Raw genomic sequence first — 24304 nt, forward strand, 5'->3', positions numbered from 1 at the left:
ATCCGCATCCAGTATGGCCAGTACGATCACAGCTAAAAATATTTCCTCTGTAGATATGATTAATTTGAATAAACTCCGGACCCCATGAAACGGTAAAGAGGCATGCTGCAAAAACACAAATACTCTAGAGATAAAGAGATTACCGCGGAGTATGAGAAAAAAGGAATATTATATAACTATTTTGAAAATAAACTAAAATAATTTAGATTTTTTCCTATACTATTTTAGATTTAATCTCAAAATAATATTTCACGATTTATCTTGAAATTTCGACTTAATTTCGACTTAATTCTAAATTCTGCAATAACAACAACAACAACAACAACAATAATAATACACACCAATCCTTCTAATTTTGTAATGATATTTATCTATGTTTTTTATTATTTATTATTTTTTTATTTATAACATTATCACTAAAATGTCTTTGTAAGGAGGTAACATGTATTTTTATTTTCCTTTTTTAACCCTTTAAAATAAATACTTGACATTAGGGAGTCTTATTGGCTTATAAACCTTATAACCATCCCACAAAAACTTACCCCAAGCCCTAATGAAAATTTGCTATAGGCAGATATTTTCTTGAGCCCTGAAAACACAGCATCTCATATTCTCTCTCTCTCTCTCTCTCTCTCTCACACACACACACACACACACACACACACACACACACACACACACACACACACAATTACAGTATGAGTACAAAAACACAAGCTACTCATCCATCAAAACTTCATTTTTTGTGCTAATTTCCAGCACTGCCCACATCCAAAGTCCTAGCACTACACCCACACTGCCCTCTCCTCCCCTTCTTTTTTTGAGCATTCCTTTTTTTCTTTGCTTGCTTAACATAATTTAAAATGACTCTCACTTGGCTTACTATACTTGAAAACCAAATTGTTGATTTTGACAGGTTTGGACATTTCAGACAAATGGCTGGGAGTAGGATCAAGAAGTACAAGTAACTAAATTCCCAGCATGCAAATCCAACATAAAAACTTTTCAGAAAAGTTGCTCTTTTTTACTTTGTGGAGTTTGAAATGGCTAATCATTTGCAGCAAAAATTCATTTAATAAGGAAAATCTATAGAGTATAAAAAAATACATGACATTACATTGCTGTGTCAGGTGATCTCAATAGATCACATGATAGGATCTCACAGTGGTTCAGCCGAAACATCTGGTGGTAATGATCCACACCTTTTTTCACACCTTGGCTCATGTGACGAGGCACATGATAAACAAGGGATAACCCCCGGTAGAGTTTAAATACCTGGGACTTTCTAGCATTTGGTTTTAGAACTGAAGAAAGCTCTTGGATGAGAGGCGAAGCATCTTCACAAAACTTGCTTTCTTTCCAAGCTTCTTTGATCAGAGGGCATTATTGTTAAAGGCACATCTATATAAAATAGGAAATAAAATAATAATAATTTGGCTTTCCAACAATGGCATCATTAGGTTTATTCTTCACCTCCATCAAATGGACAAGTCCCAGGTTTTGGCAAAGGGTGAATATTTATCTGGGTCTTAAGGAGAACGAAAAATAGTTTGTTGGTTGACTTGTTGAAAAATATTATTATATCTTAAAAGTAGGGATGGGTTCTGACATAAACGGTAGTAACCAGACCGAAAAGCAGCGCACATTTCAGTGCTTTATTTCGATGCTTTTTTTTTTCCTCAGATGTCATACACTTCAGATTCTAGCCAATCATTTTACGTTTCCAAGGATAGTAGGCAGGCCCAGGTACATACGTTCTTTTAGAGCAGAGCTATAGATTAAAAATGCCCAAGGCGAAGCGGTCAAAAGTCTGGCTGTAATTCACAGCAAAAGATGCAAACTCAGCAGCCTGCAACAAGTGCTTTAAGGTGATACTGTGCAAAGGAGGTAACTCCTCGAATCTGATGAAACACCTGGCGACGCATAGCGTTTTTTTAAAAGCCGAGAAATGCACCGTATTTGATAGCTTGCTGCGAGACCTCACACCATGCGCATCTACTGCGGGTGTGGTGCCTGTTATCGGACGAACCCGAAGAGTAGAGTCCTGGCCCCTAGCCCTGCCAGTGTAGCAGAAATGATGACGGATGATAATGGCAGCAGCAGCCGTTCTTCTCTGCGTGAGTAGCTTCATGTTGTTCGTGTGTAATTTACATTGAGTAGGCTAACCACGTTATTATATTAATGCATGTAAGGTGAACTAGCAAACACCGTCGTAGTTACATGCGGCTGCCTTCTTGTTTGATGTCAGATACTCCCTTCACCCTGGCCAAAAAGGCTAAAATGACCAAAGAAAAATTGGAAAACAGCTAAACATGAGAGGTTTTTGGACAAAGTTGGTGTTTTTTCCATTGTTTAAGCACTGCTTCCAGCCAAGAGTGATACCATATATGCCCTATAGCTGCAGAAAAGGCTAAAATTGTTATCTTTTTACAAAAAAACAGCTAAACATGAGAGGTTTTTGGACAAAGTTTGTGTTCTCCATTCTTTAAGCACCAGTTCGAGCACCGTTTAAGCACCGGCACCGTTTCAAAAGTACCGGTTTGGCACCGGTATCGGATAAAACCTAAACGATACCCATCCCTACTTAAAAGTCCATGTTACAATTTAGTGATCATAAGTATCAGATATACCCATGTGAATATCAGTGCAGAGAAGCATAAATTGCTAAATGCAATGTAAAGTATACAATTAATTTTCACTTCATTAATATTTCTTTTATAAAGTAATTCTGTATGCACCACTTTCAGTCTAATAACAAAACATTATTACACAGGCAGTGACGGAATTCTCCACATACAGTAATCCACTGACAATCAAGATACAAACATAACACAAATCAACCACACACATTCAAAGCAAAAATTGCTTGAGAGAGCAAATGTGCCAGCCCTCTGTAGGCCAAAAAAGTCTGTGACAGTAACTCATATTCATCAAACCTAAGTTAGGATACATCTCTAAGCCCTTTGCCCCATCTTTGCCTACATTTTTTCAGGCCAGAAGTCCACACTGGCTAGTTCTGCAATATGTTTACATAATTACATAAGTTCTTTAGGGATTATTAAAGTATTCTGATTCTAATGTTTATTGCAAAAAACTGTCAGTCTTTTGGTGATAGACAATCCAGTGATAACAAAAGACATCTGTACATGTATTACACAAAACGACTTTCTCCAGTTTTACATGTTTCATAGTGTGACTCAATAGTTTTGAGATTTGAACAATATATATTCAAAGTGTAGTGATCTTCCATCCATTAGAGCATCTTTAGTTTTTTTCCAGTACTTGGTACCTCATAAATCTATTTGTTCTCATGAGCTGTGTCACCGTCACAAACAACCCAATCTGCAGGAGAAGAAAGAAAAAGAGCAGGATTTTGGTTATTGGCAAATAATCACCTTCTGTAGCCTGTGTTAAACATGTGTAATAATTTATGATTAAAAGCGCAATCTAACACCACTAAATGAAGAGTAAAACCATGTATAAATTGCATGATGCAGATGCAGAAGACGTTTAGGTGGATTTATCATTGTAACAGATGAGCTTTTATCTCGTTAACCCCCTTAGTCAACATGTGTGATGTAGAGAAAATGGAGTGTGAAAATTTTAAATATTATCATTAAAATGTGACAGATTTTAAAGATTGAAAAACTATCAAATTATTGTTCATGTGTTTGACGACTGCTTTAAACAACATTTTTATTTTGCCAATGAAATAAATAACAGTATGGACTTCCACACAGGCAATGATAATGGTGCGCAGTGAAATGTTGTTTCCAATGTCATAAGCTTAGGACCTGAAAGTTGTTGAGCTTTGCTCGGCATCCAGCTGGAAGTTTGTAGGTTAACAATGTGCCTAAACATAGCTTAGATTTATTATGTGTTCCTACCAATAAATGTACACATTTAATATAGCTTCTCAGATATAGAGTTCGAAACACAGGATATTTTACTAGAGGCCTGTGAGAAGTTTTGAAAACTCTGCCTATGGTGCTTTCACCTTTGCAGCGGCCTTGGACAATGCGCAGAACACAGCAGTGAACGCAGCACATCTTTGTAAACAGTCCTTAATGTTAAAACGTTGCCACTAATTGAGTTGGATTTTAGATTTTTTTTGTCAGTCCAGGCTTTAGAAAATTTTGTTGTGAATTTGTCTGTTTTCTGAGATCATACTTGTTATTAATCTCTTGTTCTCTTCCACAGCATGTGGAAGAAAGATGGCCACCTTTCCCAGAGCCTGGTCTGCTGGTGGTTTCTTCCTGTTAAAAGGGAGTTTTTCCTTCCCACTGTTGCCAAAGTACTTGCTCATAGGAGGTCATATGATTGTTCGGTTTTTCTCTGTATGTATTATTATAGTGTCTACCTTACAACATAAACCGCCTTGAGGTGACTGTTGTTGTGATCTGGCGCTGTATAAATAAAATTGAATTTACATATTAGATATTGTGCTAAATATTTGGCCAAACTAAAATTAAAGATAAGATTAAAGCTTGCTCTCATGATAACAATCTGCCAGTGTTTCATTTTTCTTTCAGGTGTGCATTTCATATGCAATGTATACACAATATGCAGTTCAGAAATGTTTAAAGTCTTTCGAACCTCCACCACATAAACCAATAGGGAGCTCCAGATGACCATTTTCAGCGCAAACTGTATGATCTTCCACAGCTCCTCTTGGCAGCCCTGAAAGATTGAGACAATGAACAAGAAAATCAGAGAAACAGATGGGTCTAATCAAACCTTCATGAAGAAGCTTGATGAATTAATCAAGATGTACATGTCTACCTGTGTGTAAATTTGCCATGGCTGGTGAACAGTGCCATTACAAGTGGGGAAAGTAACGTTGCAGCAACTGTGAGGAAACCTGAGCCCTCCACTTTTATTAAACCAGGTGGTTTCCAGCCAGTCCGTGTAGTTCTTCACACCACAACATTTGAGCTAACGGAGACCAAAAAAATCACCACAAATTAGTAAAAGACAGTAGAAACTGTCAAAATGTATACATATATTATATTTGATTGACATAACTATAAACAGGATTTGTTTTTTATTAGAATTTCTTAATATATCTGACAGTGCCATGTATTATGGACAAATTACTTTAGGCCTGATTTTTCTGGACGAGGTAAAGCAGAGCAGGGCTGAAAATTATAGCACTTTATAGGCAGCTTATGGGACGCTTTCAGTCAATACCTAAATATCCCCTTGAGTGAAAATTGCCATTAAGGAAAGATTATATATTTTGATTTTTAAAACATCATCTATTTAGAAGTATGCATAGTGGATCAGATATAGCTGTTGTTTTAGTATTACTGCTGCACAAGCTACACAAGTTTTACAATTAAAAAAAAAAGCTTTTGGGGGGATTCATAGTCATGTCCATGTGACATATTAAAGTACAAACCTCCTCTTGCAAAGCATCCACAGACCGAGAATTGGAGTCCTCGCTGCTGCCGGTGTAATTCTCAAACACTCCACTGAAGGGAGCCATCTCTGTATCAAGCTAAAGAAAAAGTTGGAAGAGACAAGGAGCAAAAACACATGTGCCTCTTTATCCCAAGAATAATCTTCTCTTATCATAAAAGCACAATTGTCCAATGCATATTAAATTTTAAGTAATCTTACATACCGTCACTGAATGGAAATAAGCCAGTGCTGAAGCCGTACTTTTCACACAAAAGACCACAACTAGGAGGTAAACAAACTGGAGAAGAAAACACTTTTTTATGTAAACTCCAAACACTACATATACATACAGATAATTACAGTCACAAACAGACTGACAGCCTCACCAGTCCCTGTAGACAGATGGAATCCTTGAGGCTCACCCAGGAGCCAAGGCATCCGGTGACCAATAGCAACGCAGCACTAGTGACTGTGACCAAAGCGGTCAGGGTCATGTAGGACTCTGAAAAAAAGCGGCTATTCTCTCCATACTTCATCAGCAGGTAAACTCCATTCAGGCACACCAGTATCCCCACTGCCTGATAAATTAGAATAAAAAATTATAAAAGTTATATTTACACATGCTATTGATATACTGCTTTGTGGGTTATCACCACAGATAACCACACATCTTTTCTTTATGATAAAAAAGAGAACATATTTATAACTTAGTAAGAGGTCTCTTGTTTTGCCAAGCCATCTTTGCTAAGCTCAATATTTGCCAACTCTTCTGGTTTCATCTTACAGAACAAGTATGGCGTTGACCTTCACACAACAATGTGTCCAAAGAGAATAACTCTTTCTTTTACAAGATACTTTGTTCAAACCTATTTTCGCCTGGAAGCTTTCTAACCGAGCAGCCAGAGAAGTGTTACTACACCAGTTGGGCTACATGCCTCACATCATAGTTCTGGGAATTCAACTCGCAACCTTCCACCCACTGATGCATTGCTGTTGGCTTATCTTAGCCGTTATAACTGTGCGTTAATTCAATTCAACACTGTTTCAAGAAAATCACAGAAGTATAATCAAATTTAAAAAATAACTCACAACAATTATACATGTTCAAATATGAATGGCTTAAAATGAATTATTTGAAGAACGACGAGAGCATTGGTTCTTTCTAATGTTCTCAGGTGTGTAGCTTGACTTTTTTTTTGTTACTAACTTCGTTGAAAACTCATACAGTAACCACAGAACTAATCATAGGTTTGTTACAACGGAACCATCTTACAAGCACTGTGTAACAATAAAATAAAATAAAGGGAAGTAAACATGGACTATTAAAATATACGAATACAGTTTTTAACAGGCATGATTATAAAAAGAAATATAATAATAAATCTTCCACTCTCCCTTACTCAGATTTTTCTGTAGTTCCTGTTTCTCACATGACCTTCTTTGTCGCGTGACATGTGACTCACACGGCACTAAGGTTTACATGTAAAATCGCAAACAACATCTTTTATATCAGTAGCTTTCTTTTAATACTCTATTTACTATTTTAAACAGAAGTTAGAATCAACACTTGGCAAAAGTAAAAACCCTATTAATCACTCTAATAAAGTTAATTTTGGTAATATGATTGGAAGGAGAATGCAATATAATACAGTAAAAGCTGTAGCAAGGCTGAAAAAGTCTCACCTACCAACATTAGTTGAGAAGTCAACTGAAGTGCTGTTTTTAAACAGTTTGTTCTCTGATCACTCATTTTCAGAGTAGCCTATACAAGTCGAGAGAAGAGAGCGCGCAATAATCGACGCCAGGTGCGGATGCGTTAAAGCAATGATGACATAATGATAAATGAATCGCGAAGCCTCTGTGGATCTATGCAAAGTAAAGACAATCTATCTGATAAAACGACGTGTGCCTGGAAGCACCTTAGTCTTCACGGGAACGTAGACTAGTTAAACTTCCCTTCCGCACTGGCCAAAGATCAACTTCCCGAAAGAACGCGGAAACCTCTTTATTGTAAAAACGTAATAGAAGCTCCACTAAGCCTCCAGTAAATATTTTGTGGTTGTTTAACTTAAGGTGGAATCAGCAGTTCAGTCACGTACTCGAAGTAAGAAATCCTGCACAAGACTTCACACGCTGTGCATTTGCTTTTGTAACGCTTGGTGTATTTCACCTCCGTATGTTTGCACTCACCTGTGTCGCAAATGGAAAACGTTACTTTTTCGAGCAGACCCCTACCTTCCCTGTGCAATCCTAGCTTACGTCAACACTGCCCTCTTGTGAATTTAAGCGAAATTACGACAAAGTGAGAGTTATTTTTTGATTGTGCCACAGTGCACGATCAGTGATAGAGGTGTAGGTTTAACTCAAACAACCGGTAAAAATTGTAAAAGTATTTTTTACAGCTACAAATGCAGGCATATTCTGCAAACACTGCCTCAAGTTTAAAAAGTAAAAGCAATATTGTGTTTTCTGTCAACACCACCCTGGACTGGAAAGGAAAATAGATGCACTTGTATCTGCATACAATATCATTTTATGCACTTACATTTTTGCCTCAAATTTGTAAAATTAAATTTTGACTGAACATTGTGATGAATGATAATGTCTTTATTTAACGCCAAAAAATATGTTTATATCTGCAAGACTAACATAGTTCCTGCAAATTTATGAATTTATATGAGCGCTAATCTGGGGTTTTGGTGATGAAATTATGTTCTGTGTTTAAAGCATTTCTGATCTATTAAACAGTTGTAAGTCAGAGTGTGAATGAGGATGGTGATGGGAGTCATTGTGGAACTGCTGGAACATGTTGGACATGCTTTTAGCATGATCAGCAATCTTACAGGTCATGTTACATTGTAAATGTAGCATGACCTTTATTATTATTATTATTACTATTTTCATTATTATATTTAAACAGCCACCTTTGTAAGGAAATGTGAACAGAACAGAACTTGGTGTAAGTATTTTTAAAAATCTTATTTCAAAATTCAGACAAAATTCATTTAATACAATCAATCAACCTAAAAATGTAATTTGTACTTAGTGAGGTTACAGTCACTAATGATTAAAGATGAACTTTTCTTAAACTGGTAAAACTGGCAATCATTCAAAACAAAACCCATACAGTCAAACCAATACCCGTGTTTGCACGAGGAGAGAAAATTTGTGTGTGAGATGCAAAGTGAAATAATCATTCAGCTTTGTTACATTAGTGACCTGATGAACCTGTTAAAAAACAAAATCACAGAAAACTCTTATAACATCAGACTGTTCACACCCTACAAAAGACCAGTGATACTTGAGTTTTTGTTGCATCTTAATAAGAAATAACTTTGAATTAAAAGCACACAAGCATTATGCTTTGAAATGGGTCAAATATTATTATATCATCCAAGTTATTCCAAGGATTTTTACTGTATTTCTTAACATAGAAAATTAGTTTGTTATTGTATTTTTTTTTCCTACATTTTTAGAAATCTCACAGAAAAAGATTTATCAGATTCAGTAAGTCTAAATTTTGATGGTTATAACTGTGTTGCTTGTAAATCTTTCACAAGCATTAAAAAGAAATGTCTGAGTCTTCTGTGTGAGGCTGTGGAGTTTTATTTATTTATTTTTCTTATTTTATTGGGAATCCTAAACCAATCAGTGAAAATAAATAGTGTGACATTTAGATTGCCACATCTTTTATATCTGGTTATATTTGATAGTGGGAAAATGTTTTTGTTTTTAGTTTTAATAACTGAAATGTGTACTCAAGTAAGAATTGTTTTATTTTGTAGTGATTAAATGGGAACATAAAATTAGTTATGTGGTGCCTTTAATTCTTCAAAATATCTTTCTATAACTTACACTTCAGAAATACAGTAAATAATGATTATCATTGCTTGCTTAAAGTCTTTGAGCACTCATCAGCTCTGTGTTCAGTGGTCTGTGTCAGAGTTTCTTTCAGCAGCTGCAGTCAGTTCCTGCTGTAACAGCTCAGTGTCTCTGCAGTCTGACTGAGGGAGGATTTTGTATGACTACAAATCACTGTGTGAATACCCATGCACTGTTTATTTCATGGTAACTCTGACAGTAGTAAACTGCTGCATCTTCAGCCTGAACTTCACTGATGGTCAGAGCAGCATCAATACCATTCCCTCTTCCGCTGAATCGAGTTGGAACTCCACCACCGGATGGTTTGTTTATACCATTGTAAATAAGAAGTTTTGGTGCTTGTCCAGGTTTTTGTTGATACCAGTGTACTCTACTACCTCCATCTGTCCAGGTATAAACTTTTGGATTGGTGTTGCAGGTCAGAGTGACAGTGTTTCCAGGAGTAAATGTCTCTACTGGAGGTTGAGTCACAGTCACCTGACCGCTGCATCCTGCAGACAAAAACCAATCATTCATTTATCAGCAGAAATCAATGAGAGAAAAAGCAGCACATCATGTTTGAAATGTTGCTGAGTGAATGAACCTGTAAAACAGCAGCAGGTCAGCGTCCAGATGAGGATGGTGATGAGAGTCATGGTGGTTGTGCTTTCTGCTGTGTTGACTGACAGATGTGAGTCCTGCAGTGTTGAACTCACAGGACTATAAACCTTCTCAGTTCTCTGGAGGATCAGCTGATGATGCAAAGCCTCCTCTTTATGGAAATGATTTCTCTGCTCTCAACACACTGAAGGAAACGGGGGGCACAAAATCAAAATTGTTTGAATTAATACCAATAATAATTTTATGTAATACAGGAAAATATATTGGAAACATATTTATGCATTTTTAACACTTGGATTAAAATGGCACTCTGGTTTGTATGCTTATTTTTTTGATTTTGGTATTAACAAATACAGTGTACCTCTATAGCTTTTTTAACTATATTGTCATAATTTCTGAATTCATGATTTTTAAAGTGTTTCTGTTTGCTGTTTTAAACTGTTTTGTGTTTGTGTCTGTGTGTGTGTGTCTGTGTGTGTGTGTGTGTGTGTGTGTGTGTGTGTGTGTAAGAAGTAGCTATAGGTTTATGTGAAAATTAAGTTTTGTATTTCAGTTCTTAATAGTACAAATACAACAATGATAATTATGATTCCAATTCATTAAACAATTTTAAGTCACTTTAGTTAAATCATTTTCTGCATTTAATGATGTGTATTGTCATGTTTTACATAAAAAAAGGTTCATTTTCAGTGGTTAGAGGTTTGTTCAGAGTGCAGGAGGTTTTTGTACGGCCACTTAATGAGTTTGTATCACTGTGGTGGACTTTTGGTGGAGGAACCAAACTCATCGTTGGCTGTAAGTACCAGAAATTTCTCATTTTTGATAAACGTAGTATTTATTAAGCATTTTCTAAAAATCTATTAAACAGAACTTTGATCAAATTCAGTGATAATTATTAATTTGATGTCATAATTTTAGAATAAACGTTTCTTAAATCAATATTCATCCTGTCTTTGAAGGAACTGAATTTACAGAAAACAATTTTTAATGTTCTTTTTGGTTATTTTTGCTTCTTTAAATATTATCTGGTTAAAATATTAAAATCTGTGATTGTGAAGTTTAAGCTCACTTTGATTTAAAATGTATTTGTACTTATGAATTTCAAAGTAAAAACAAATATTTTATTATGGTTTGTCGACTTAAAAAATGTACTCAGTATATTTAGATCAATTTTGTGTTCATGGTTGATCAATTTTAAATGAAGTTTAAAGGAAGTGAAAGAAACAGATGTGAAGTTTTAACTGTATTTTCATGAGTGCTTTAGCTTTGTCAGTTTCAAATATGAAAATTATCACAGGGTCAAGTTATTAACTGTAAGACACTATGAAAAAACATAAAGATTTGATCAATAATCACTGACATTATATTTATTCCTATGTTTGTACATTTGTATCTCTTTTTTCGGTTATCTTCAACCGTTTCTCCTCCAGCGGGTGTGGTGAGACCCACCCTCACTGTCCTCCCTCCATCCAAAGAGGAAGACAAACAGAGTAGTGCCACTGTGGTGTGTTTGGCCACTGGGGGCTTCCCCTCAAACTGGAATTTGGGCTGGAAGGTGGGGGGCACCAGCACATCCTCAGGGGTGTCAACCAGCCTGGAGGTCTTGGGGACAGACGGCCGCTACAGCTGGAGCAGCACCCTGAGCCTCTCTGCAGACCAGTGGAGGAAGGCGGGCTCAGTGACCTGTGAGGCCAGTCTGAGTGGACAGAGCCCCGTCACTCAAACCCTGGACCCTGACCACTGCTCAGAGTAGAGCTTCAACAATATTTCATGGCTGTGAAACATTTTAAATTTTGATGAAGCTACATCTCCTCTGTTGTGATATTTCTGCAGATGTTTGGCTCTCTATTAATCTAAATGCAGAATTCACCAGCTATTCATATTATATTGTGCTTTCAAACCATGCTGTAAGAAAAAGAAAACAATTCTATATCACAAAATAAAATCTTTCAGTTTAGGAAAAATGACTTTCGTGTTATCGTTTTTCCATTACTTTGCATAGAAATACTTGATCAAAATTACATTTTTGCACTCCAGCTTGTATTCATATGATACAGTTTATGAAGCCGTATATAATTTTTCATTAGTAAATCATTATCATATGTGCCATTTTTTATTTACTTTATGTAAGTAAATATACAAAAATATGGAAAAATTGTTTTACACATATTAGTTTCTATCTAACAGACCTGCTCATGATTTTTTGTTCATTGAGACATATTTAAGTTAAATTTTTATAAATACAACCGTGTATTTCTTCACTTTTGTTTAGATTCATTGTGTTTTTGCTCTTGTGGCCGTGAGTTGATCAGTTATTGCAGTCTGTCACTCTGCACCTGCAGCCTTCAGCCAGACTGAAGGAGGTTTTTGTACAGCCATAAATCACTGTGTGAACACTCCACCACCATGGTTGCCCAGACAGTAATAATCTCCAGCATCTTCAGCCTGAATCCCACTGATGGTTAAAGTGTACTGAGAACCAGATCTACTGCCACTGAATCGAGACGGAGTTCCTGAGGAGCGAGTTGATGCTCTGTATATAAGTAGTTTGGGAGGCTGTCCAGGTCTCTGAAGGTACCAACTGAGATCAGGACCAATATTTGAACTTCCTGTGGCGCTGATGGTCACAGTCCCACCAAGACTGACAGACTTGACTTCGTCAGTCTGAGTCAGAAAATTGGCAAGTGACTCTGAAATGAAGGAAAGAATTTAAAAACTTATTTTTATTCCCCAAAAACATGCAACAGGAAGACAGTTTAAACTTCAGAATGAATGTACACATAAAACGAGCTGAGTAAATTTCACCAAACAACATTCTCCTGAAATATTATTATTAGTTTTTTGAATCTCTCACCCTGACTCAGAAAGCCTAACAAAAGAACCACCAACATTGGAAACACCATCCTGACTCAGTTTTCAGTGGAAGTGCCTGAGAGCATGTGTGACAGCAGAACTTAAACTGTGAGGAGCAGTGATGCATGAAAGTGTGCAAAACACACTGTAGGAGGAAACCACCCACCTCTCCCAATGAAACAGAAAACACAGAGGTCATGTGAGAAGAGGATCGTTAAAACTTTTCATTATATTTGTCTCATTAACAGATGCATGGTTCCCCTACTGTCATACATCTGACACTAAAGACACTGATTGATTTTGATTATTCTGACAAACTGGATCAACATTTATTTTGAAAAACAGAAACATATGAATAACTGTTTAAAGACATGAATAGTAAACTGGTCTAACATTACTTACTCTGAATAGTTTAGTCCTGTACAGCTCTGTAGAACCCTGAGAAGAAGGGTATGTACTCCATAGAAACAGCCATAAACCAGGTATTTTATATTTTGAACCATGTATCCAATGATGTCATGACTTTTCTTCTAATTTCCTCCAAACAGCAATGTTTTCTCAGACTGTATTGCTGTTACTTTTCTTACCTCAAAGTTTACTTAGAGACATTGAGTAACACATTTTAATATTTTATATATTTTTTATAACAGACTCTTCAGTTTCAGATGCATTTTTGAGTTCCTGCATTATCAAATAACAGAAAGGTATTCCATCTTTGTATATCTGATTTTATAGCTTCATTTAGAGGGGCGTAGTTTGCATTGAACATTTTGATGAAGTCACAGTGTATTACCACCCCTAGGTACCTAATGCTATCTGCAGCCCATTTCCATTTATAGCGATTCTGAATTTCGAATGGTGGTTCATAGTTTAAAGTTAATACCTGCGTTTTATTTACATTAACCCTGTATCCAGAAAGAGCCATACTCTGATAGCATTTCCGTGATTTTGGGAAGTGCCTGTGTGCGATAGGATATCATTAATAGTAAGTCTTGAGCAAATAGTGCTAATTTCTGTTCCCCTCCTGCAGTTCTTACTCCAGTTATATCCTGTCTCTGCCTGATCCACTGACTTAATGGTTCAATAAACAAGGCAAAAAGCAGTGATGAAATGCAGCAGCCCTGTCGTGTCCTGCGCTCCAATATAAATGCTTCGGTGAGGCCTCCCTTGATTTTAATTTAAGCTGTTGATTTGTTGTATAGCCCTAAAAATGATATCAATTATGGATTTATCAAAATTAAACTTCTCAAGCACTTTATATAAAAAGGACCACCTCACTAAATCGAACGCCTTCTCTCTCTCTTGCTCTCTTAGAGATGATGGATGTGAACAACTTATTATCAATATTCAGTACACTAATTGGGCAATAGTTACTACATTCTAGTTTATCCTTTCCTTCTTTTGGTATAAAGGAATTTATTGCTTCCCTCCATGAAGAAGGGATAGTTTTCTTTTCCATTACCCAATTAAATGTTTTTAACATGGTGGGAGTCAAATAATCCTGCATTATTTTATACCATTCTGGGCGAAACCCATCTGGCCCTACCATTTTCCCTCCCTTTAGTCTTTTAATTGCCAAGTAAATTTCTTCTTTGGCTATTGTGGATAATAGCATTTTATTTTGTTTCTCTCTCACTCCTTGCAACTTGAGACCTGAGAGGAAGGTATTAACATCAGAATTGTTATCTAGAAAGCACTGGGAGTAAAGTCTTTTATAGTAATTCTAAAAGGATAGTTTAATTTTCCCCAGTTCAGTTTCTATTTGTCCGCTAAGAGGGTTCTTTATTCTGTGTATAGTCCTCTCTGCTTGTTGCTTCCTAAGCTTAACAGACAGAATTCTTAATGATTTCCTCCCTACTGTGCTGTTGTTTAATAAAAAGAATTTACTCCTGGATCCACTGTCACTCTGACCTGTAGGACCAGCCAAGCTGTTTACAGATGGTCTAGTGGTGACGCCATGTACTGGTATCAACATAAATCTGGACAGACACCAAAGCTCCTAATAAAATATGTGAAAACGCTTGAGTCAGGAACACCATCTCGATTTAGTGGCAGTGGAAGCAGCTCTGACTTCTCTATGACCATCAGTGGAGTTCAGGCTGAAGATGCAGCAGTTTACTACTGTAAGAGTTTACATGAAATAAACAGTGCTTATGTGTTCACACAGTGATTTGTAGTCGTACAAAAACCTCCCTCAGTCCGACTTCAGAGACACTGAGCTGTTACAGCAGGAACTGACTGCAGCTGCTGAAGAGGAAGCAAAACAGTGCAGTGGAGGCAAAGCTCACTGTAATATCAGCACTATTTCACAAAGTCATGTTCTGCACACATTTCCTGAAAATGGCCTAAATGGCCTGTAAATGGTATAGCGCTTTACTAGTCCCAAAGCGCTTTACACATTCAGTCATCCACCCATTCACACACTGGTGATGGCAAGCTACAAAGAAAAACAAAAGTTGGCTGTTTATATACAGGAATTCTATTTACAATATTAGTTTGCTAAATGTAAATTTCTCACAGCATCCAATTCAGGTTGTTGATTATGGCCAAAATATCACCAAGTTTTCTTTACTTTTGTGTAAAATATTCAAATTTGGTTCTAACAAAAGTTGAAGTCATTAGAATCCCCCTAACAAAAGATCAAACAAGTTTAAATATAACTGATAGTGACAGGCCTGATAAGAAAAAAATCAAAGTGACAGTTATGAAGCACACTCAGCTATTGAGCCCTGACTAGTCCAGTTCCTGCTGACCAAAGACATCCCCACAGCGTGATGCTGCCACCACCATGCTTGACTGTAGGAATGGCATTGGTCAGGTGGTGAGTTGTGCCAAATTTCCTCCACACATGATGTCTGGGATTCAGGTCAAAGAGTTCAATCTTTGTTTCTTCAGATGAGAGAATTTTGTTTCTCATTGTCTGAGAGTCCTTTGGGTGCCTTTTACTTAGGAGTGGCTATCATCTGGCCACTCGACCATACAGGTCTGATTGGTGGAGTTCTGCAGAAATGGTTCTCATCTCTCCATAGTAAGATTGGGCACCAGACTATGAAACACATCATATGCAGACAGGAAGTGGTATTCCTGTCCCTAAGACCTCCAGGCATTGGGGAGAGCCCTCCAGACCAGACCTCCAAGTTCTTGGTCAGCTCACTGTCTAACGCCCTTCTACCCCGATGACTGAAAGAGTCATGGTGGTTTCAGTTCTTTGATATATGAGAGAATGGAGGCCACCGTGCTCTTTGGGACCGTCAATGCTGCATAAATGTTTCTGCACCATTCCTCACAATGAAACTGTAACATACAAAATTTTGTAAAATGACAACAGAAATGGTGTGCACAAAAGTATGTGCAAATATATTAAAAGGTAAAGAAAAGGATATGACAACAAAAATGCTCCAAATGTGAGATTTGACATCAACACAAAAAGCAGAAAAACATGTAAGAAAAAAAAAGATAAAAAATTATGTAAAACAGTATAAGAAGATTTGTTTCTTGGTCAGTGTGTATCATGGTTAAATTAGTATTGTTAAAAATGCTAACAGTCATTTTAGAGGTGTTAGCGTGTTTTGACCTTTGAAGAAGAACTGACCACAAATGGCGTTCACAGTAACTCAGTGCAAAGACAATAAACATAAGTGTGAACCAGGGGAAAAAACAACAATGAAAACATGACAAAACATACAAAATATGAAATAACCACAAAAATCCCACAATTAAAAACAAATAACCAAAAAACCAAAGTATCAAAACGAACAATAAAGAAATACATCGAATGCAAAAGGCACAAAATGACAAGTGAGACATAGACAGACAAAACATGTCAATCCTGGATATTTATCATTTGTTGATTTGTATATATTGTGCTGTTCCTTATATCTTAACGTAGGCTACTGTATTGCTAATAGTCTAGTCTGTTTTTGTTTTTGTCTTTGTTTCTATACAGTACAGTAGCATTATACTGTTGATCCCATTTGTCAGTAACATTATACTGTATTGGAGCAACAATAACCCACACAATTTCCCTAGGGATTAATAAAGTATTCTGATTCTGATTCAAACAGAATTTTTTTTTTTTTAATTACCCTTGACCAAAAGGAGACAACGGAGCCCTGCATCGATGTCCAGTCTGCTTTTTGGATCTATGAATCATTCAATTTTATGTGTGTATTCTTGTTTTGACATTAGAGGGCACTATTTCGGGCGATCTTGGCTCAAGAGTTTGCATTTCGTCTTGTGATCTGAAGGTTGCCGGTTCGAGCCCCGGCTTGGCCAGTCTCGGTCGTTGTGTCCTTTGGCAAGGCACTTCACTTACCGCCTACTGGTGATGGCCAGAGGGACGATGGCGCGATATGGCAGCCTCGCTTGTGTCAGTCTGCCCCAGGGCAGCTGTGGCTACAACTGTAGCTTGCCTCCACCAGTGTGTGTGAATGTGAGAGTGAATGAATAGTGGAATTGTAAAGCGCTTTGAGGGTCTCGAAAAGTGCTATATAAATGCAATCCATTATTATTATTTGTGCAGCCGTAATGTACAAATTCCACCCGGACACCATAGGTGCAGGTGTGTGCTCACTGACCCATGCATTAATTTGAATATCTGTAGTGCACGCTGGATGCAAAACAGCTTTCTATAATTTCAGTATCTCACAGAAATTTTTATCCTTCTGTAAAATGACCATTTTTAAATGTTTTGCTGGATGGACAGCTGTCTATAAATCTATAATGCCATCTCCCTGAGCTGTACAAGCAGCACAGAAATCTGTAATTACCTTAACTCAGAACCTATGAAGATCTAGATTTCTGCTGTGTTGAAACATAATGTGTGAGAACAAGCACATTGGTATAGTTAAAACTAATATCAAATTAAACTAGGGACCGATGTGCTCCCAGTGATGATCTCTCGCAGGAGATTAGAGACAGTGCTGTTCTATAGAAACTCCCTGATGATATTAAAACTAATAAAATAAAAGTTAAAAAAGAAATAGATGATCTAAACATGGACAGAAATATGAAATATGATGGACATACACCAGTAGGCGGTAAGTGAAGTGCCTTGCCAAAGGACACAACGACCGAGACTGGCCAAGCCGGGGCTCGAACCGGCAACCTTCAGATCACAAGACGAAATGCAAACTCTTGAGCCAAGATCGCCCGAAATAGTGCCCTCTAATGTCAAAACAAGAATACACACATAAAATTGAATGATTCATAGATCCAAAAAGCAGACTGGACATCGATGCAGGGCTCCGTTGTCTCCTTTTGGTCAAGGGTAATTAAAAAAAAAAAAATTCTGTTTGAATCAGAATCAGAATACTTTATTAATCCCTAGGGAAATTGTGTGGGTTATTGTTGCTCCAATACAGTATAATGTTACTGACAAATGGGATCAACAGTATAATGCTACTGTACTGTATAGAAACAAAGACAAAAACAAAAACAGACTAGACTATTAGCAATACAGTAGCCTACGTTAAGATATAAGGAACAGCACAATATATACAAATCAACAAATGATAAATATCCAGGATTGACATGTTTTGTCTGTCTATGTCTCACTTGTCATTTTGTGCCTTTTGCATTCGATGTATTTCTTTATTGTTCGTTTTGATACTTTGGTTTTTTGGTTATTTGTTTTTAATTGTGGGATTTTTGTGGTTATTTCATATTTTGTATGTTTTGTCATGTTTTCATTGTTGTTTTTTCCCCTGGTTCACACTTATGTTTATTGTCTTTGCACTGAGTTACTGTGAACGCCATTTGTGGTCAGTTCTTCTTCAAAGGTCAAAACACGCTAACACCTCTAAAATGACTGTTAGCATTTTTAACAATACTAATTTAACCATGATACACACTGACCAAGAAACAAATCTTCTTATACTGTTTTACATAATTTTTTATCTTTTTTTTTCTTACATGTTTTTCTGCTTTTTGTGTTGATGTCAAATCTCACATTTGGAGCATTTTTGTTGTCATATCCTTTTCTTTACCTTTTAATATATTTGCACATACTTTTGTGCACACCATTTCTGTTGTCATTTTACAAAATTTTGTATGTTACAGTTTCATTGTGAGGAATGGTGCAGAAACATTTATGCAGCATTGACGGTCCCAAAGAGCACGGTGGCCTCCATTCTCTCATATATCAAAGAACTGAAACCACCATGACTCTTTCAGTCATCGGGGTAGAAGGGCGTTAGACAGTGAGCTGACCAAGAACTTGGAGGTCTGGTCTGGAGGGCTCTCCCCAATGCCTGGAGGTCTTAGGGACAGGAATACCACTTCCTGTCTGCATATGATGTGTTTCATAGTCTGGTGCCCAATCTTACTATGGAGAGATGAGAACCATTTCTGCAGAACTCCACCAATCAGACCTGTATGGTCGAGTGGCCAGATGATAGCCACTCCTAAGTAAAAGGCACCCAAAGGACTCTCAGACAATGAGAAACAAAATTCTCTCATCTGAAGAAACAAAGATTGAACTCTTTGACCTGAATCCCAGACATCATGTGTGGAGGAAATTTGGCACAACTCACCACCTGACCAATGCCATTCCTACAGTCAAGCATGGTGGTGGCAGCATCACGCTGTGGGGATGTCTTTGGTCAGCAGGAACTGGACTAGTCAGGGCTCAATAGCTGAGTGTGCTTCATAACTGTCACTTTGATTTTTTTCTTATCAGGCCTGTCACTATCAGTTATATTTAAACTTGTTTGATCTTTTGTTAGGGGGATTCTAATGACTTCAACTTTTGTTAGAACCAAATTTGAATATTTTACACAAAAGTAAAGAAAACTTGGTGATATTTTGGCCATAATCAACAACCTGAATTGGATGCTGTGAGAAATTTACATTTAGCAAACTAATATTGTAAATAGAATTCCTGTATATAAACAGCCAACTTTTGTTTTTCTTTGTAGCTTGCCATCACCAGTGTGTGAATGGGTGGATGACTGAATGTGTAAAGCGCTTTGGGACTAGTAAAGCGCTATACCATTTACAGGCCATTTAGGCCATTTTCAGGAAATGTGTGCAGAACATGACTTTGTGAAATAGTGCTGATATTACAGTGAGCTTTGCCTCCACTGCACTGTTTTGCTTCCTCTTCAGCAGCTGCAGTCAGTTCCTGCTGTAACAGCTCAGTGTCTCTGAAGTCGGACTGAGGGAGGTTTTTGTACGACTACAAATCACTGTGTGAACACATAAGCACTGTTTATTTCATGTAAACTCTTACAGTAGTAAACTGCTGCATCTTCAGCCTGAACTCCACTGATGGTCATAGAGAAGTCAGAGCTGCTTCCACTGCCACTAAATCGAGATGGTGTTCCTGACTCAAGCGTTTTCACATATTTTATTAGGAGCTTTGGTGTCTGTCCAGATTTATGTTGATACCAGTACATGGCGTCACCACTAGACCATCTGTAAACAGCTTGGCTGGTCCTACAGGTCAGAGTGACAGTGGATCCAGGAGTAAATGTCACTACTGGAGGTTGAGTCACAGTCACCTGACCGCTGCATCCTGCAGACAAAAACAAATCATTCATTTATCAGCAGAAATCAATGAGAGAAAAAGCAGCACATCGTGTTTGAAATGTTGCTGAGTGAATGAACCTGTAAAACAGCAGCAGGTCAGCGTCCAGATGAGGATGGTGATGAGAGTCATGGTGGTTGTGCTTTCTGCTGTGTTGACTGACAGATGTGAGTCCTGCAGTGTTGAACTCACAGGACTATAAACCTTCTCAGTTCTCTGGAGGATCAGCTGATGATGCAAAGCCTCCTCTCTATGGAAATGATTTCTCTGCTCTCAACACACTGAAGGGAACTTTGCAGCACAAAATCAAAAGAAACTAATACCATTAAAGATTTTATGGAATAGACGAAAATAATTGGAAACATATTTACGTATTTTTAACACCTGTGGGAGTCTGGTTTGTATGCTTACCTTTTGATTTTGGTATCAACAAATACAATATACCTGTAAAACTGTCTTCAGTATAGCCTCATAATTCATGATTTTTTAAAGTTTTTCTGTTTGCTGTTTTAAACAGTTTTTTGTTTGTTTGTGTGTGTTTTAAAAGTATGTTTAGGTTTATGTGAAAATTAAGTTTTGTCTTTCAATTCTTAATACTAAAGATACAATTATGATAATTATGATTTAAATGCATTAAATAATTTTAAGTCACTTAAGTTAAATCGTCTTCTACATTTAATAAGGTGTACTGTGATGTTTTATATTAAAAGGTTCATTTTCAGTGGTTAGAGGTTTGTTCAGAGTGCAGGAGGTTTTTGTACGGCCACTTAATGAGTTTGTATCACTGTGGTACACTTTTGGTGGAGGAACCAAACTCATCGTTGGCTGTAAGTACCAGAAATTTCTCATTTTTGAAAAATGTAGTATTTATTAAGCATATTTTTAACCTACAAAACAGAACTTTGAAGAAATTCAGTGATTATTATTAAGTTGATGTCACAATTTTGAAATGAACTTTTCTTAAATTAATATTCATTCAGTCTTTTACATAACACAAAACAACAAATTGTAATGTTCTTTTAGTTATTTTTGCTTCTTTCAATATTGTCTGGTTAAGATATTAAAAGCTGTAATAGTGACGTTTTACTTCACTTTGATTTGAAATGTATTTTTACCACTGAATTTTAAAATAAAAACAAATATTGAATTATGTTTTGTGGAGTTCTGTTAGAATCAAAAATACTTTTCTCAGTATATTTAGATCAAGTTTTTGTTCATGGTTGATCAATTTCAAATTAAGTTTAAAGGAAGTGAAAGAAACAGATGCGAAGTTTTAACTGTATTCTTATGAGTACTTTAGCTTTGTCAGTTTCAAATAAGAAAATTATCACAAGGTAAAGCTATTAACTATAGCACATTATGAAATAAAGGTTTGATCAATAATCACTAACAATATATTTATTCAGATGTTTGTACATTTGTATCTCTTTTTTCGGTTATCTTCAACCGTTTCTCCTTCAGCGGGTGTGGTGAGGCCCACCCTCACTGTCCTCCCTCCATCCAAAGATGAAGACAAACAGAGTAGTGCCACTCTGGTGTGTTTGGCCACCGGGGGCTTCCCCTCAAACTGGAATTTGGGCTGGAAGGTGGGGGGCACCAGCACATCCTCAGGGGTGTCAACCAGCCTGGAGGTCTTGGGGACAGACGGCCGCTACAGCTGGAGCAGCACCCTGAGCCTCTCTGCAGACCAGTGGAGGAAGGCGGGCTCAGTGAGCTGTGAGGCCAGTCTGAGTGGACAGAGCCCCGTCACTCAAACCCTGGACCCTGACCAGTGCTCAGAGTAGAGCTTCAGCAACACTTCCTGTCTGCATATGATGTGTTTTATAAGTTTGATGAAGCTACACGTTTCTGCTGTCGCGATATTTCTGCAAACATTTGACTCTCTATTGATGTGCATGCTAAGTATATCAGTTAAAATTGTCCAAGTTGTTTTTTAAAACCATTGTTTAAAAAAAAGTAAAAATCACAAAATAAAATCACAGCTTAAGAAAAATCACTTTTGTTTTGTTCTTGGGGAGAAGCTTTTAAAAGCTTATTTGTGTGCAAAATCATTGACCTTTGAAACAAAAGATAAAGATACCAACCAAAATCCAGCTTTATACTGGTGAGGAGTTGGAAAATAGCCATCATGGTGAATGGAACTTTGTCTTATATTGCAATATGTAGCTGAGTCTCTGCTGCCCCACTACAGCTGAACTTCCCACCTCCCAAATAAAACTTTAACACCTAATTCCAACCCTGTGGTAGGAAACTGATAAAACATTTTCATGCATGAAGCACAATCATTGTTTAGTTCAAATCAAAGTAGATTAATTTTATTTAAGTTAAAAACTGTGTACAGGGTCTGGGTTCAGTATTGGGTTTTGATTACTAGACATATTTTCTGTGCAGGTTTTTTGACTAAGACTTGAATTTTGAGCCTCTAAGCCCATCCAGTCTTGTTTTTTCAAGGAATTAATACTGCAAAATTCTGACTCAAAGTATCATCAAAGAACACCACATGTTCTCTTGCCTCTCTTTGTGGCCTTCTGGCAAACTGTAGAATTAATATTAAAATTTTATTAATCAAATTTAAAGCCCTTCATGGCCAAGCTGATGTTTATGCAGCACCACTGCTAACAACATGTTATTGCAGTCAGTCGTTTGAGGCTGTAACAAATACATTTTTCTGCATTTTCTGCTCGTTTTAGTTATTCTGCTCATTTGGTTATTTAATTTTGACCTTTGTTGTCATCAGTTACTTTTAAACATGTATTGATGTATGCTGTGATATGAAAACTTATTTCTTATAAGTTAATTTTATTTAAAATGTGAAACACCTTATAACTTTGTGATTTAAAATGTACTGTATAAACAAAATTATTTTTATATTACCTTCTTATGCACAGCAAATTAGAAGTAATACAAAATGTAGTGAGATAAGCATAATATGTTACAGATTCTAAATAGTGTGACTTAATTTAAAATCTTCTTAATGATGGGATCAGGAATGAATACATATTTTAGTTTCCACCTCTGAGAGTAGCCTCAGTGAACCAGTGATGCATGTCAGAGTCTGTATCAGAAGCTCACAGCTGCAACACTGCAAATAGTAACTGAGGGAGGTTTTCGTATGACTCTGTATCACTGTGTCCTACATATGCTCCCATACAGTAGTAATCTCCTGCATCTGCAGCCTGAACTCCATTGATTGTCAGAGTGAACTCAGGCTCAGATCCACTGCTGCTGATATGACTCGGAGTATCAGATTGGCGTCTGCTGATTTGGTAAAACAGCAGTTTGTGAGGCTGTCCAGGTTTCTGTAGATACCAGCTGAGATCATCATCAACTCCTTTACTGGCTGTACAGCTCAGAGAGACCGTCTCCCCCAAAGCAGCAGCCTTAAATACAGGAGACTGAGTCACAGATGAACTGGCATCTGATCCTGGAAATTAAAATATGTTACTTTGTTAAAATGACAGTGTGATGTCAAGTACAACATAACAGAGAATACACAGAACCACATCACTCATCACCTTGAAGTCTGAGCACGATTGTGATCAGCAGTGGAGTCAGCAACATCATCATCATTATGATAAATCTCACTGTCAGAGACTCTGCACAGATGTTTCCCGCTGGTTCTTCTTAAACTGGTTTAGGATCAGTGAAGCGCAGCGAGCATTCAAAACAGAACCTGCAAACAAATACCTGTGTGTGTGTGTGTGTGTGTGTGTGTGTGTGCGTGCGTGTGTGTGTGTGGTATGTGTGTGTGTGTGTGTGTGTGTGAGAGAGAGCGAGAGAGAGTGTGAGAGAGAGAAAGAGAGATAGCTGGAGGGGGTGGGGGGTTTGGAGGGATTGTTGGATGCAAAGTGAAATAATCTGTTAACACTGATCAGTGATCATCATCTCAGCAGTTCATTACAGGATCAGAATAAATAGAAATACTTATAGAGCTTCACACTGTTTAGATATTTTTCAATTTTTTCAGTAACAAAAGATCAGGGATGTTTGTAATTTTTCTAACAAACAGCAGGATCAGTGTTCATCAGTGGTTAATTA

The 24304-nt window shown here is 37.1% G+C and overlaps 1 protein-coding gene and 6 gene segments (V, D, J or C); 3 read left to right on the forward strand and 4 right to left on the reverse strand.

Annotated features, from left to right (window-relative positions):
• The window catches only part of LOC112843186 (Ig kappa chain V-III region MOPC 63-like), a 33919-nt gene extending 22077 nt beyond the window's left edge, over window positions 1-11842 (forward strand). Inside the window, 2 exon segments of the V gene segment in view lie at window positions 10643-10680; window positions 11316-11842. Coding sequence covers window positions 10643-10680; window positions 11316-11638 — 361 coding nt within the window.
• The window catches only part of LOC100701627 (Ig kappa chain V region Mem5-like), a 46871-nt gene extending 24608 nt beyond the window's left edge, over window positions 1-22263 (forward strand). The window contains 2 exon segments of the V gene segment in view: window positions 21056-21093; window positions 21728-22263. Coding sequence covers window positions 21056-21093; window positions 21728-22050 — 361 coding nt within the window.
• Window positions 2689-7673, reverse strand: tspan37 (tetraspanin 37). 3 transcript variants are annotated; one of them, XM_005477252.3, is made up of 7 exons: window positions 7594-7673; window positions 5790-5981; window positions 5627-5701; window positions 5402-5500; window positions 4783-4935; window positions 4597-4680; window positions 2689-3342 (listed from the first exon to the last, which is right to left on the reverse strand). In XM_005477252.3, the coding sequence occupies exons 2-7, from the start codon at window positions 5937-5939 to the stop codon at window positions 3265-3267; spliced, it is 639 nt and encodes a 212-aa protein (XP_005477309.1). In that variant the 5' UTR covers window positions 5940-5981; window positions 7594-7673; the 3' UTR covers window positions 2689-3264. The 3 variants fall into 3 exon arrangements, with proteins under 3 accessions (XP_005477309.1, XP_005477308.1, XP_005477310.1); XM_005477251.4 differs by lacking the exon at window positions 7594-7673 and adding an exon at window positions 7091-7412; XM_005477253.4 differs by lacking the exon at window positions 7594-7673 and adding an exon at window positions 6804-6857.
• Window positions 12162-12977, reverse strand: LOC102077194 (Ig kappa chain V region 120-like). The segment is given in 2 exon segments: window positions 12162-12575; window positions 12740-12977. Coding segments are annotated over 2 exon segments (357 nt in total).
• LOC109195905 (Ig lambda-1 chain C region-like) overlaps window positions 14626-24304 on the forward strand; it is a 46656-nt gene continuing 36977 nt past the window's right edge. Inside the window, 1 exon segment of the C gene segment in view lies at window positions 14626-14895. Coding sequence covers window positions 14696-14895 — 200 coding nt within the window.
• On the reverse strand, window positions 19908-21036 carry LOC109195891 (immunoglobulin kappa variable 6D-21-like). The segment is given in 2 exon segments: window positions 19908-20254; window positions 20347-21036. Coding segments are annotated over 2 exon segments (384 nt in total).
• On the reverse strand, window positions 23320-23924 carry LOC109195882 (Ig kappa chain V region 3381-like). The segment is given in 2 exon segments: window positions 23320-23690; window positions 23782-23924. Coding segments are annotated over 2 exon segments (411 nt in total).

This window comes from Oreochromis niloticus, linkage group LG19 (genome assembly GCF_001858045.2).
Source record: "Oreochromis niloticus isolate F11D_XX linkage group LG19, O_niloticus_UMD_NMBU, whole genome shotgun sequence".
In the NCBI taxonomy this organism is placed as follows: Eukaryota; Metazoa; Chordata; class Actinopteri; order Cichliformes; family Cichlidae; genus Oreochromis; species Oreochromis niloticus.